Source organism: Phascolarctos cinereus, unplaced genomic scaffold (genome assembly GCF_003287225.1).
Source record: "Phascolarctos cinereus isolate Bilbo 61053 unplaced genomic scaffold, phaCin_HiC Scaffold_1;HRSCAF=81, whole genome shotgun sequence".
In the NCBI taxonomy this organism is placed as follows: Eukaryota; Metazoa; Chordata; class Mammalia; order Diprotodontia; family Phascolarctidae; genus Phascolarctos; species Phascolarctos cinereus.
The window spans coordinates 211,015,390-211,030,301 of record NW_027555514.1 but is presented as its reverse complement, the minus strand read 5'-3'; the positions used below and the strand labels follow the sequence as shown (position 1 = coordinate 211,030,301).

Below are 14,912 nucleotides of genomic sequence, written 5' to 3'. Positions count from 1 at the left end.
ACTCTTTATTTATTGTATCCCCTATCACTTTCCATTAAAATCCTACCTTACCCTGCCCATCTCAAATTCCACATTGTTGAAGCCTTTTCCGAGGTTCCCGGTTGCAACTTCTTATATCGCCTTTTGTTCAGACCTCTCTTATACTCTTACCACCACATATTATCTCTAATTGGAGCTGTAGTGATTGCATTTGCAATACTTGTTTTTAATATAGATCTCTGTGAGGACCAGAAAGCTCCACAAGTTTTCACAGAGGGAAAGAGAATTTATGACTGTCCTAATCCTTTCTAGGACTGAGAGAGAACAAGATACCTGTATTGTCCCAAGTGCACTCTGGATTTTGTTGTTGTCAATCTAGTCCAACTCTCTGTGACCCTCTTTAAGGTTTTCTTGGCAGATGCTGGAGAGGTTTGCCCTTTTCTTCTCCAGCTCCTTTTACAGATGAGGAAACTGAGGCAAACAGGGATAAGTGACTTGCTCAGGGTCACACAGCTAGTAAGTGTCTAAGGTCACATTCGAATTCAGATTTTCCTGACTCCAAGTCCAATGCTCTATTCACTGTACCACCTAGCTGCCATTGCATTCTGGGTAGAATGATACTAACATTCATGATATTTAATAAAAATAGCTATCTCTGTCCCTGTTTTATCTCCATTACTAGACCATAACTCTTGTGAAGACAAGAATCATATTCTTTACATACCATTTGCTATTTTTTTTCCTTCTGTTTTGTTTCCTCTTTCTGGTGGTTCCTCCTATTGGTTCTAATTCTCCCTTACAACATGATTAATGTGAAAATACACTTAATAGGATGTATAGCTTACACACCATCTTGGGGGGGAGGGGAAGAAAAATTTAAAACTCAAAAGCTTATGGAAATGATTGTTGATCAATTAAAATAAATTAATATAAAAAAAGAATTATACTCTCTGTAAAATTGCCCAATGATGCTGATCATAGGTATGTAATATGCACTCAAGTATTTGTCGAATGAATAAAATGAATGATGGTTCCACTGAGGTTAGTTGGTTGAACCTGCTGTCTGAAAAACGTGGGACAAGGTGAGAGCTTTAAGGGGCAGCTAGGTGGCAAAGTGGATAGAGTACCAGTCCTGGAGTCAGGAGGATCTGAGTTCAAATCCAGCCCCAGACACATAACACTCAATAGCTGTGTGACTCTGGGCAAGTCACTTAACCCTGATTGTCTCATCAAAAAAGAAAAAGATATTATAGGGCAGCTAGGTGGGACAGTGGATAGAGCACTGGCCCTGAAGTCAGGAGGGCCTGAGTTCAAATTCGGCCATAGACCAAACACTTGACACTGACTAGCTGTGTGACCCTGGGCAAGTCACTTAACCCCAATTGCCTTAAAAAAAAAAAAGAAGAAAGAAAAAAAAGAGAAAGAAAGATGTTCTCTGTAGCCAGGAGAGGTCTCGGAACTGGTGTGGATAAGATCCTTTTCTGGTCTGTGTCTTGAGTTGACTCTTCACCAGCTATCCCAAGACTGCCGGGGCTTGTCATTTCAGATCATCTGTGGGAGCAAACAATTGGGAGAAGGGAAGGGATAGCAGCTCCCAGAGGTGCAAGTAGGGAAGGGGTGGATGTTAACCCTCAGAGGTCTCAGAAGTTTGCAGGATGGCTTTTTGCAGCAGAGTTCTGCTATCTCAAATCAGCTTGATGGTGGTGGTGGTCTGGGTAGAATCGGTAGCAAAATATCTCCCAAAATGGCTCACAGGCATTTCCACATTATACGAAAAAGGTTCCCATTTTTGTCCATGTAAAAGATGGTTAAATTCTTCTGGTTCCCTGGTATTCTATGGCAGTGATTGGCTAAATGGGATAGTGAGAATGGGACGGGGATACATCCTTCTTCTGACTCCTTAGGATGCAAACTATGTTATCTACAAGAACTAGAGAGCTTCAAAAATTTGTTTCACAGGCTGAGATGAGCATTATCACAGTTTAGGAAAGAGGGAGAGATCTTCCCAACAAACACAATAGTGAGATTTTGTAGGTAAGTAGAAAAAAAGTACAGACAGTTCTCACATTACCCAAATTCAATTTTACTAAAGAATTCTGAAAGAAATCTGCATTCCTCAAAAACATCTATGTTCAACTTTACTGTGCTCTCTTTCCACTCCTGCCTCTAGGCAGCCTTGCCACCCTCCACCCCCCACCAAAAAAAAAAATCCTAAAAAAAAATCCTCCATGTAAAAGCAGAAGAACTGACTTGGGAAAGATTACCTCACCTTCTTGAAACCTCCTGCACTGAGAGAGGAGATATTTGTTCCACTCCACCCACCTGCCAGGTGTCTGGCCCCCCACAATGCATCATCAGCATCAGCTAAAGGGGTGACCCACAGTTGGGTTATTACATTACTTGGGATTTGGGGTTTGGTAGGAACTAGGCCCCAAGCACACACGTCCCCATGTATGGCTGTGCTCTTCTGTCTTTGTCGATGCCCAGCCCCAGTGTGTCTAGGTCTCACCCCACCTCTCCTTCCTCCCCGTTAGCCAAGGCCCCCACGTGGCTGGCCCTGATCCCAGTGTTCCTCCTCCTGCTGTCCCTTCTCTGTCCCTGGCCCTCACCTGTCTTTGAACCTATACTGGCCCCCTTCCTCCACAACTCGGGGAGGGGGGGTGGTATGCAGCCCCCTTTCTATGTCCTTCTCTCCCTTCCCTGTGTCAACAGGCAAATTCACACTATATAAAATAATCTTATGTGGAGGTCTCCAGAACCCGAGAACCTTCTGTATACTAAACAATTTTTCTTACTATTAACTAACTTGACCCACTGCTCTGGGAAATTGCCTTGGGGTTTGCTTCTAGAGGAAGGACAATAAAATCTTGGCTTTAAGTAACAGCCTTTTCTTTGGATTCTTTGTATGAATGAGTTGACTAGATTGGGGCTGGGTTGGGAGGATCTTTCACCAAGGAGAAAAAAGCGTCAGTTTACCAGTCCCCTGCCTGTGTATGTCTGTGTTCCCTGGCAAGCTGTGTTGACCTGTTTACATTTGCAGAAGAACATGGGCATTTGTAGTTGCAAAAACTGGAAATAGGAAACACATCCATGTTAAGAGTATAGAACTACTAAGACTAGACATCATGGAAGTTGACCTTTTGTTGTCACTGGTTCAGGGGTCTTTGATGGCATTCCCCTCCCCCACCTTATGATGGTCTGACCACATTAAAAATTAGTCCTATGGCCCTTGAGAGCATTACCTGGCCTGGTGGTGACCCCAGAATCGTGTCAGGCTCCCCCAGGGGGTACCGCCCATGCTCCCTCTGCAGGGTTGTGGTGAAGCCATCTAAAGCCCTCTCCCGCCACCCTATCCCATATCAGGCTCTGAGCCAAGGGTCTCTTTTGATGGTAACTTTACTTTATTGATGGTAAAAGCAAAATGCAGAGATTTAGCAGAGACAGAGGAAGGGATCACGGACTGCATACGGTTACAGGGTAGAGGGGGTCATCTTTGGGTCAATGGGCTCACCCATTGGTGGGAAAGGGGTGCAATTAGGATGGATGCTAGGCCACAGATATGCAAAAGGACAAGAAGAGGCCACATTCATGTTGTGGAAGGAGGAGGCCCTATGCCAGGGAGATTGGAGAATGCGTCCACAGCACCAGCTAAAGGGATGACCCACAGTTGGGTCATTACATTACTTGGGATTTGGGGTTTGGTGGGAACTAGGCCCCAAGCACCATGCAGGGTGTAGGGGCTAGTTCAGACCCCTGATCTGGAAGTTTAGGGAGAGAGTGGTAGGCATCTTCGGTTCATTGAAGGCTTAGTAGCTGTGAGTGGAAGATTTATCTATTTCACTCCTCTGTTCCTTATGGGACTCTGTCACCACCTGCTGAGAAGGATAGGCTTAGTGGCCTGTTGAGGCCTGTTGGCTCCCACTGCCCCCCCCCATCGTGAAAGCTGGGGTTTACCCCTCCCTGGCCTAAGGAACAATAGCTTTTACCCATCTGTCCATCACGCCCACCTCCCTCTGTTGTTGTGGCTCACAGAAATAAAGAACAAAACTAAGGACCTCCTGAAGACCCTCAGGTGCTTCCCAACTCACCTCCCCATCTCGAGTTTCTATGGTCTTGATCAAAACCATCTTTCGGCTGTGGGTGTCCGAGGGAAGTTCAGGCTCAGGCACTTAAGGGAGTAGAGTATTGAGGGGGTGGATGGAGGGGAAGACAGGGAAAGGAAATAATCATAATAGTTTATACATTTTACACAGTTTCACAGCATGTTAAGGTTTATGACATTTTACAGACATTCTCGTTTGAGCCACACAAGTCTGAGGTAGTTATAATTATCCCCATTTTGCAGGTTAGGAAACTGAGGAAAGGTAACATACTCATGTTTCCTCATCTGTAATATAAAGATAATAATGCCTGGACAGCTTACTTCAGGGCGTTGTTGAGAAAGGGCTTTCAAAAACTTAAAATGTCATAGAAAATGAACTATTAAGTGACTGGCCCAAGATCATATAGTCACTGGCAGACCTGGGACTTGATCCTGAGGCCCCTCCAAATCAAATGTTTGTTGGTGAGTGGAAGCTGTGGAGAGGAGAGACTAAAATCTCTTGCCTCCTTGGAGAAATAGGGAATAGAAGTTATCCTGGGTTATAAAACAGAGCTGGGATAGAGGACCTAAGAGGTGTAGGTAGTAAAGACATGGCGTAATTGAGAGAGCCTGGCATTTGAAATCAGAGGATCTGGACTTGACTCTTTGCCCTATTCCTTATTGATCTTGGGCAAATCACTTCCTGTCCATGAGGGATTTCAGTCAAATTGTTTAAGGTCCCTTATGACTATATCCTATCATCCACTGGGGTAGGAAAGTGAAGGCATCTAGAGGTGGAGAAGGTGGTATGAGAACAGCCAATGTGTGTGTCTATGTCTGTGACTCACCAGATGTCTTCATGCTGAAGGAGGCAAAGGAGTGGATTGGCACAGAGATCCTGGAGAAAGGGTGAGGGCAGTGTGATCAGAGATGGGGCATTCTTCCACCTGCCTAGTCTCTCAACATCTTCAACCCCTTCTTTTCTCTAGTTCTTTGACAACTCCTCTCTATCTTCCCTCATTCCTTCTTTTCCTCCCTTCTTCCTTCCTTCCATCTCTACCTAATACTATCCCTACCCAGGTCTGCTCCCTCCTCCCACTCCCCCAGCTCTTCCATCCTCCTTTTCCTGTCCTGTCTGTTCCCACCTTGTACCCCATTACTCCCACCTGCTCTCCTCTCCCTCCAGCAGCTTCCTGTAGGTGGCAATCTCAATGTCCAGGGCCATCTTGACGTTGAGCAGCTCCTGGTACTCACGAAGATGCCGGGCCATCTCCTCCTTCAGCTGTCGGAGCTCTTCCTCCAGCCTGGCAGCCCCGGCCTGGTACCCCCCAGCCTCCAGGGCAAACTGCTCTTCCAGCTCTCGAAGTTGCCGAAGCAATGCCTCATTCTACCAGGGGTAGGAGAGTGGCTCTTTATTTGGCCACTCCCTTCCCCGGTCCCCTGATGCCCATGTTTCAGGTAACCCATAGAAGCCCCAGCCTCCACCCGGCACTTACAGTCCCCCGTAGCCCATCCACTTCACAGGTTAGACTCTGGATTTGCCTTCGGGACTCATTCATCTCCTGCTTGGCCTGGCGAAGGGCCTCATGGTTCCTGTTCGCTGCATCTGACAGGTCTGCATACTGGGTAGGGTTGGGGAGACACAGTTGAGGTTGTCCATTCTAGCCTCTGCTCCCCCCACCTTGCTTTTCCAGCTTCCCCTGTCCTCAGTTCCTCTTCCCCTGCATCCCCCAGCGTCCAGGTCCACACCTTAGACTTGTACCATTCTTCTGCCTCCTGCAGGTTCTTCACTGCTATGCTTTCATACTGAGTGCGGATGTCTCTGAGTGCTGCCGTCAGCTCTGGCTTCACTGTCGCCTCCACCTCCACCTGCACTTGTTGGCTTTCCAGGTTCACCTGTAGGTCCCTCAGCTCCTGCCACCCAATGACCACACCCCATGTGGGTCCACCACACTATCCGGATATACATCTAATGGACACTGGGCATATTTGCCCATACCATCCACACACCAGATGTATGCCACACCCAAGAGGTCAGAACTGCACCCAGGCCAGCCATTCCAGTAATGGGAAAGCCACCCAAGAATAGGCAAAGGCACCCCTAAGTCCTAGACATATGGACAGATTCAGCCCCATGTAACCCACCCTTTCCCCTCTTCTTCCACACCCACACACATGCCACGTAGAAATGGGGAAAAAAAGAAGAAATTACGAAGATGAACAGGTAGGGTAGTTAGAAACTGGTCTCCCCAATAGAGGACAGAATTGTCCTTGCCCCTGGGCCTCTCCTGTGTCTGCTTGCAGGGATACAATTCTGCTGCTCACCACCAGATGGTGCATGGGCGTGAGTGAGCACCACTTCTACAGCAGGGGCGGGAGTCAGCTCCCTACTAAGGCCCCTCCCTCCTAATAGATCCTCTTGAGAGTTAGATCTTATCCCTTCCCCTCCTGCCTCCCTCCCCCATTCCCATCAGCCACCCACCTCCTCATGTAGTTTTTTGAGAAATTCTATCTCATCCATCAGGGACTCAATCTTCCTTTCCAACTCCAGGCGGGACAGTGTTGCATCGTCCACATCCTAGGCAGAAGCAGGGGCAGGTTGTTGAGAGGGCAGTGAGTTGGTCAGATTCAGTAAGGATATGATCCTGCTCCTGACTGCCTTAGAGATCCCATCTACCTCCCCCAGCACCAGAGATCCCTGACTCTTTGGGGAAAAGGACAGGTGCCTTATAGTGATGCCACAGCTTGGCTGATGGAAGAGGATCCAGGATCCACGCTAGGGGCCACACCCTGCTTACCTTCCGGAAAAGCACCAGATTATTCTCTGCATCCTCTCGTTTATGTATCTCCTCTTCCAACCTGACAGGTACAATAGTAAGAGACTGAGCCCAGGAAACACTGCTCAGACTCCCCCCGCAAGACCCTTTCCTTTGATTCCCTTGGGTACCATCTGATACAAGAACTAGGAGTTCTGGGTAGAAGCCACCCCAGAACACAAAGTTAGAGGAATCAGGCACTGTAACGTGATTGCTTTAGGTCCTCCTAAGTGTTCCTCTCAAGGGTCTGTGAAGGACTGAGTGTGGAGGGAGATGGGGATGTCCCCCAGGAGGCACAACAAAGAAAGGGCCAGAATCCAGGCAGTATTACATCCAGCTTGGATCCAGGGTGAGCCACACCCAAGCTCTGTGGCACCGGGAGAGTAGCAGAGTGGATAAGGCCACCTGATACACATCCCCATCTTCTCCCATGCCCCAAGCCTCCCTTGTAGATTTCCCCCCAACAGGTGATTCATATCCTCTCAAGCTTCACGTCCCTTCCTCCCTCCCCACCTGCCCCCCTCCTTGGGCCCCTTCTCTTCTCTGAGCAAGTTCCCCTGACCTTTGCTTAAGAGCAGCCAGATCCTCTGCCAGCCCATCCCTCTCCACTTGCACTCGATCGCGATCTCGGCCCAACAACTCCAGCTCCCGACGAAGCTCACGAAGCTCCTGCTGGCACAGTTGGTCTGCTCGGGCAGGCTCCTGGCCTCGGACCTGACTCAGCTCCCCACGTAGGGCTGCATTCTGCTGCTCCAGGAACCGAACCTTCTCTATGAAGCTGGCAAAGCGGTCATTGAGCTCCTGAAGTTCCTGCTTTTCATTACTTCGGGTGGCCAGGAACTCCTGGTTCAGGGCCTCGGCCAGGGAGAAGTCAAGGCGTTCTGAGGGCAAGCGCAGGGCACCTACCCCAGCCCGGGGTCCCCGGAAGCTCCCCAGACGGACAGAGGAGCTGGGGGATGGAGAGGTCAGCAGGCGGCTGGAAAAGCGGGAACCTGAGGAGTAGGAGAAGGAGCCTGGGGACAGTGAGGGTGGTGCCCCAAAGGTGCGTCGGTATGAGGTAGAGCTGGAGCTAGTTCTAAGGCCTGATAAGTGACTCATGGTGGCTGAGGACTCTGGAGCCACACAGCCAGCCAGGGAAAGACTGCAGGAGCAGCTGTGGGGGTTGGGGAGGAGATGCTGATGGAGCCAGAGGCTGCTTTATAGCCCAGCCAGGCACAAGGGGGGGCTGACTCCTCCCACTGGCCTGACTGCTTCGTCTGAGTGGAGGCCGAGCGGGAAGGGGGGCTGCTCCATCTCTCTACAAACCTTTCAGTCCCCTCACCTTCTGGGCCAGGGCTTGGCCCAGCATTTCTGACTTGGGGGTGATGGGAAAAGCAGATTTGTCCACTTGGGGTGAACAGAGGAGATGGACCCCAGATTAATATCAGATGGAATTAATCTAAGTCACTCAGTATTTACTGACCAGCTCTTCTGTGCCCAGCACTGTGCTGGGTGTTGTCAGGGTTGATCCCTGCCTTCAAGGAAAAGTAAATTGCGTGGGAAGGGGATAGATGTGAGGGGACACAAGAATGTTGTGAAGGGTTCAAGGTGCAGATGTTTAACACAGAAATATAGATGAAGGAAGATATATAATGATAGGGCTACTGCCCCCTCTGCTCCATGGATGACAGAGGAAAGATGTGAGAAAAAAATCACCACATAGAGCAGACACCAAGACACCTGGCCCTTGTTTTGAGCATGTAGGTGCTGCTCGGTCCCATTCCCTCCAACCTGCTCGGTCCCATTCCCTCCAACCCCAATTTAAGTTAGAATGAGGTGTAAGGGACCACAGTTTTGCTTTGGTATTCCTTTGCTGTATGTATGTATGTGTAGAAAATCATCAGAAGTGGGGGTGGGTAGATACCTCCCTGCTCCCCAGAGCCCCATCAAAGGCTGCTGCCTGGCGCCAGCTCCACTGCTAATGGATAAAAGGCTCTTCCCCACCCCCCCACCTTCTCCAGCCCCCACCTTGGGTGCTTGACTCTGGCCATAGCTGCTAGCCTGCACTCTTAGCCTTAAAGACACAGTCCCTGCAGAGCCATGCCTAACCCATATCACTGCATTCGTGAGGGCTTAGCCCCAAGACCTGAGACCCTACTTCCATCAGCTCTTTGGGGGAGGGAGAGAGTGGGAAGGGAAGAAATAGGGGCAAGGAGCATTTGTGCTGGCTCTGGTCTGACGGAAGCTCGTTGAAAGGGGCCCATTTCTCCATTGTCTGGATTTATTGGGCTCTCCCTCCTCTCCAGCTCTGTGCCCTTCTGTCACAGACTTTACTGGAAAAGGAGGAGATTCCAGAGATGGGAAGGGGTGGAGGAATGAGTGAGGGGAAGGCTTGCTCAGCTGTCTTAAGAACAGGAGGGAATCAGGCAGGTCCTGCCAAAGTTCATCAAGAGAAAGAGAGGTTGAGATTGATTTTCAGTCTTGACCAGTCAATAGGAGGAGGCTAAACTGGACAAAGACAGAGATCAGGGAGGGAGGAGGAACTGAGCAAGACTGAGGTAGAGAGAAGAAAAGGAACAGCAATAGAGATGTGTGTACACTCAACACATTCCCATGGGAAGTGTCCCAAAAGTCTTACCGCGGTTTTAAGCTTTAAGAGCTAAAAAACTGCACTAAGATTTTTGGGACACCTGTATATCTTTATTATAAAACTTGCATCTAGCTAGATACATGTATCTGCGTACAATCCACATGAACGTTTTGTATACATATAATAATCCACATAAAGAAGGACCTGGCTATAGTCCCTAGAATTGATCATTTAGAGATAGGTAATATGGAGTGTTCTGGAGAGGGCCAGATTTGAATTAGAAGACCTGGGGTTGAATCCTGGGTCTGTCACTTATCTGCACGACCTTGGTCAAATCACCTCTCCTCTCTGGGCCTGAGTTTCCTCATCCAAAAAATGATCAGGTTGGATTTGATGAATTCTAAGTTCCCTCCCTTCAAAAGCTCTAATCCTAAGAAACTAAGCCAGACAAGAAGAGCATTGTGCCATGGAAAAAGAAATGATATCAGCTTAAATTTAGATAGTGCTTTCCATACAAGAGGGCAGCTGGGAGGCACAGTGCATAGAATGCAAAGCCTGGAGTCAGGAAGACTTGAGTGAAAATCTGGCCTCAGACACTTAGTAGCTGTGTGACCCTAGGCAAGTCACTTACCTTGCCTCAGTTTCCTGTAAAATGAGCTGGAGAAGGAAAAGGCTTCAGTATCTTTGCCAAGAAAACCCCAAATGGGGTCCCAAAGAGTGAGACACAACTGAAATGACTCAACAACAAAATTCCATACAAGAGGGAAGGAAATAAGCATTTATATAGCAATACTATTTGCCAGCCACATACCCCCATTTTGCAGATGAAACTGAGTCAAATAGAGGCTAAGTGACTTGCCTAGGGTCACACAGCTAGTAAGTATCTGAGTCAGGATTTTAATTTAGGTCTAAGATGATTCCAGGCCCAGTGCTTTATTCACTGCACTAGCAGTTCATTGAGGTGGCAATGGAAGAAGTCTCAACTCCATTTTATACATGAGGAGAATGGGACCAGAGAGGAGGAGTAACCTGTCCAGAGTCACACAGCTGGTAAGAGATAGAGTTGGGATTAAAACTTAAGATTTTCTGACCAAGTACCATGCTGTAATACGTCTACACAGGAAACACAGACTTAGATCCCAGTCCCAGCTGTGCCCCTAACTGGCATGAGTTCACCTGTCTTTGCCTCAGGGGTTTGAAATAGATCATCTGTAAGGTCCCTTTTAGCTATAACATTCTATGGTAGTCAGGTTGAGTAAGGCTGTACAAGAGGCCTCAACTCTAAATCTTTTAGGGAGCTTTGGTCCTGGATTAATGCTTTCTGTGTGTGTGTGTGTGTGTGTGTATGTGTGTGTGTGTGTGTGTGTGTGTGTGTGTGTGTAGACTTTGTTCACTGAGAGGTCAGCATTCCAAGGTTCAACAATCCAAGGTCAGCCAACTGCGGTAAGATGCTTCTCTCTGCCCTCCTTTTTCCTCTGAGATCAGGCCAACGCCCAGCTCTGCTCAGCTCACCACACCACCCTCTCCTCCTTCCACTGCTCTCTCCCTCCCTCCCACCAAGTCCCCCACTCCCTCCCCTTTCTGCATTACTCTCTCCCTATACAACTACTATGGACATCTCTCTGTTATGGGGCTGGTTTTGTGGCTAGAGAAATGGAAAGGGAGGGAGGTGACCTGAATCATTTCATCCCTTTCCCCCAAACCTTCCGTGAATGGAGAGTAGAGGATAGAAGGGAAGAGAATCCCAGTCTCTTCTTCCTGAGGTAGCCATCCTGGGAGGAGGGGGCCAGGAAATGGCATTACCATTCTTGCCACAGTCCTAGCTATAAGCAGGGATAGAAATGTCTGGTTTGGTGCCCCTCATTACTTAGGTGGGACCTCAGTCACCAGAAAAGTGAATTCTTCCTGAGTCATCCAAATTGGAATTAACATGTTTTAGGAAGGGAGAAACCAGATAGTTAATTGCCTCAAATGAAAGGCTTCAAAGAGAACCAGCCTGGTACCTAGTCCATTCCTCCCTAGCCAGAACCTGTTACCGGCACAAGAACCAGGGAGAGACTGAGCTATGGCAGTGGAGAAGATGGAATATCTTACCCTGTACCTTGTCTTCCCATCAACTATCAGCTCATCAGGTAGGTCCAGCTACTTGAAGGGGGCGGGGGGGAGTAGTAGCAAAGGGGAAGTTTGACCTTGGGGGCTTCCAGGATGGGGGAAAGGGGAAAGTGGGTTCTGTCCTTTTTTAAGGCCTGGGATGAAAGGCCTGGTGCCTCAGGAAATTCAACAATCAACAGGCATTTATTAAATGCAAACTCTGTACCAGGTACTGTGCTAGGTGCTGGGGATACAAAAACAATGAAACAATTTCTGCTGTGATGGAGCTTACATTCTAATGGGGAAATATATATATGTACATATATATACATATATATATACATACATATATATGTGTGTGTGTGTGTGTGTGTGTGTGTATATATATATATAAGTATAAGGGAATAAATAAATGCAAGGTAGTTGGAGAAGGGAGGGCACTAGCTATTGCTGGTGTGTGTGTGTGTGTATATGTGTGTATGTGAGAGAGAGAGAGAGGGAGAGAGAGAGAGATGGACCTAGAAAAGCACCGTCCTCTTGAAGGAAGAGAGGACTTTTATGAGGTACAGAGGAGGGAAGGGTTTATTCTAAGCATGAAGGATAGACAGTACAAAAGCACATAGCTAGGGGATGGCTAGAGTGCTGTGTGTGAGGAACACAGAGAGGGCTAGTCTGGCTGGATCACACTGGAGGGGAAGGGAAGTAATATCCTGTGGAGCTGGAAAGATAGTTTGGGGTCAGGTTGTGAAGTGCTTTGAAAGCTAAGCAGTTGTCATTTGGTCATGTCCAACTCTTCGTGACCCCATTTGGGGTTTTCTTGACAAAGATATTGGAGGGTTTTGCCATTTCCTTCTCCAGCTCATTTTACAGATGAGGAAACAGGGGTAAATGGGGTTAAGTGACTTGCCCAGGGTCAAACAGCTAGTAAATGTCTGAGGCCAGATTTGAACTCAGAAAGATGAGTGTTCCCTATTCCAAGCCTGGCACTCTATCCACTGCACCACCTAACTGCCAAGCTAAGCAGAGGAGTTTCTATTTTGTGCTAGAGGTAACAGGGAGCCACTGGAGTTGACTGACCAGAGGAGTGATATAGTCATATCATATGTGGAGGTTGGAGAGAGACTTAAGGCAGGAAGACCAATCAGAAGACTGCTGTAATAATCTAGGTGAGAGATGATGAATCAGGGAAGGGTTCAAGAGATCCAGAGTTACCAGTAAGAAGCATCAATGAAATTCCACCCTCATACAAAAAACCACAGCATCAATCCTTTGGGCTGAGAGCTTCCTGGGGTGAGCTCATCCATTTCCATTCTTATATGTGCTGGGAATTATCACCTCTCAAATCTATATTTCTAGCTTTGACTTCTAATTTTTGTTTTCAGCGGCATATAGGATGTCTCTTCATGTACCATGCAAATAGAGCAATGCCAGAAAACCATCAACCTTCCCCAAATTGGTTTCCCTTTCGCCCTTGTTCTGTCCATAACATCTCATCCAGTCTCCCAAGGTGAATAAAGTCATCTTTGACTTCTTTTTTTTCTGACAAGGAAAACAAGCATTTATTAAATGCTATGAGCTAGGCACTGTGCTAAGTACTTCACAAATATCTGAATGGACGAGCAGTCATCCATTTGCTGAAAGGATAGTATAGAATAGATTCCTACTTGTTATAGGTTGGACTGGACGGCGTCTGAGATCCTTTTACTCTGATTTTCTGTAAAAATTCAAACTATCATTAAATTCTGGTAATTTTTCCTTATCTCTCAGATTAATTTATTTTCCTTTTATTCATTTTCATTGTCGTCATCCCAATTTTGTCCTTCATCTCATGTCTCAATTACTGTGCCAGGATTCTAGTTCTGGAGTCATTAATCTTTCAAGGGAGAGGAGTCATATTTTGGGTAGTATTCTTGGAACATAACTTTTTGAAAAGCTAAATTATGTATATATGCATATATAAGGAGGAGAGAGAGAGAGAGAGAGAGAGAGAGAGAGAGAGAGAGAGAGAGAGGAGAGAGAGAGAGGGATTTTAGCTGAGGAGAGCTAGTCACAATGTCTCTCACTCTCTGGCCCCTGTTGCTCTCTTCAGGTATGATTTTCTCTTTAATCACCACTCTCAGCTGTACCAGGGATGGAGTTAAGAACTTGCCAAGGGAGAGATAATGGGAAGGGAAGTTGCTCAAGACCACTGCTTTGAGCAGAGCTAACTCCCACCTACTTATCAAATCTCCTCCCATGAGAAAACTGCTGGCATGTCTTATGTGTGGCAATATTCAAATTCAATTCTTCTCTCCTTTTAGGGATCTATGGAGATATACACATATCTCCATAGATCCCCAATATGTAAGAATATATAATTTAATATATTTAATCTATTTTATATTATTTAATTTATTAATTTAATCTAGTTTATATGATTTAATCTAATAGATATTAAATTAATTTAATTTAGTTTATATATATTAATAATAGATTATTAATTAATAATTATTTTTATAATTATTAATTAAATATATATTTAATTAAAATATTAATAATTAATTTTATAATTATGTAATTATATACAATATATTATATAATAAATAATTAAATTGATATGATTGATTAAATATATTTAATATTCATTAATATGTTTAATAATTAATATTATATATATATTAAAATGAGTAAATTCTGTTTTGTTCAGTTTGAGCCCCCAGTTGAGATACCTAGTGATTAAGCGGAGAATCTATTTCTCTCCTTCTGTGTCCTTGATTGACTATAGCCTTTCTTTTATCTACATTTAATCCTCCAGGGATGCACACACAATGGATATTATCTCAGATAAATTAGCTTCCTTTAAAAACATGGGAAATTCAGGAAAGGAACACATTCTCAAAAAAATTGAAGATTGGGAGTCATGAACTCACTCTGAGAGCTAGAGTAAAGTAGGGGATGGGGAACTAGGTAACTTCGTTCTTGACAGAGAGGAAGTGAGAGCTGCAGCCATGCTGCATCATGCTTCAGCGAGCTTCCGCGTAGTTCAGCTACGGTCCTGACCAATGCCTCACTCCTGACTGGAGCAGCTGTAGGGCTGTTGATGCTGAGCAGCTCTCAGTACAGACACTTCACATCTTCTCCCAGAGATTCTCCCATACCTCATAGGGCATGGAGGCTGTGGTAGGGCCAGGTGACAGTACCCCTGCCTTTACTACTCTATCAGAGCTATGATCTCTCTCCTGATTGTGGCAATACAGCATTTCCAAAGACCCTGACAACTATCCCTCAGCTGGCTTGCACACTTCTCATATCTTGTGGCCTAGGAAATAGAGGCCTATTGGCAAGTGTCTTGTACCAGCTCAGGGCCCTGGTTCTGCAAACCCAACCACACACTGTA

At 46.4% G+C, this 14,912-nt stretch overlaps 1 protein-coding gene across 1 annotated transcript; it reads right to left on the bottom strand.

The window, feature by feature from the left end:
* Window positions 1–3,359: 3,359 nt before the first annotated feature.
* PRPH (peripherin) lies at window positions 3,360–8,079 on the bottom strand. Its single transcript, XM_020966336.2, has 9 exons — window positions 7,439–8,079; window positions 6,859–6,919; window positions 6,543–6,638; window positions 5,810–5,974; window positions 5,557–5,682; window positions 5,227–5,447; window positions 4,909–4,958; window positions 4,068–4,147; window positions 3,360–3,851 (listed from the first exon to the last, which is right to left on the bottom strand). The coding sequence occupies exons 1-9, from the start codon at window positions 7,972–7,974 to the stop codon at window positions 3,786–3,788; spliced, it is 1,401 nt and encodes a 466-aa protein (XP_020821995.1). The 5' UTR covers window positions 7,975–8,079; the 3' UTR covers window positions 3,360–3,785.
* Window positions 8,080–14,912: the final 6,833 nt, after the last annotated feature.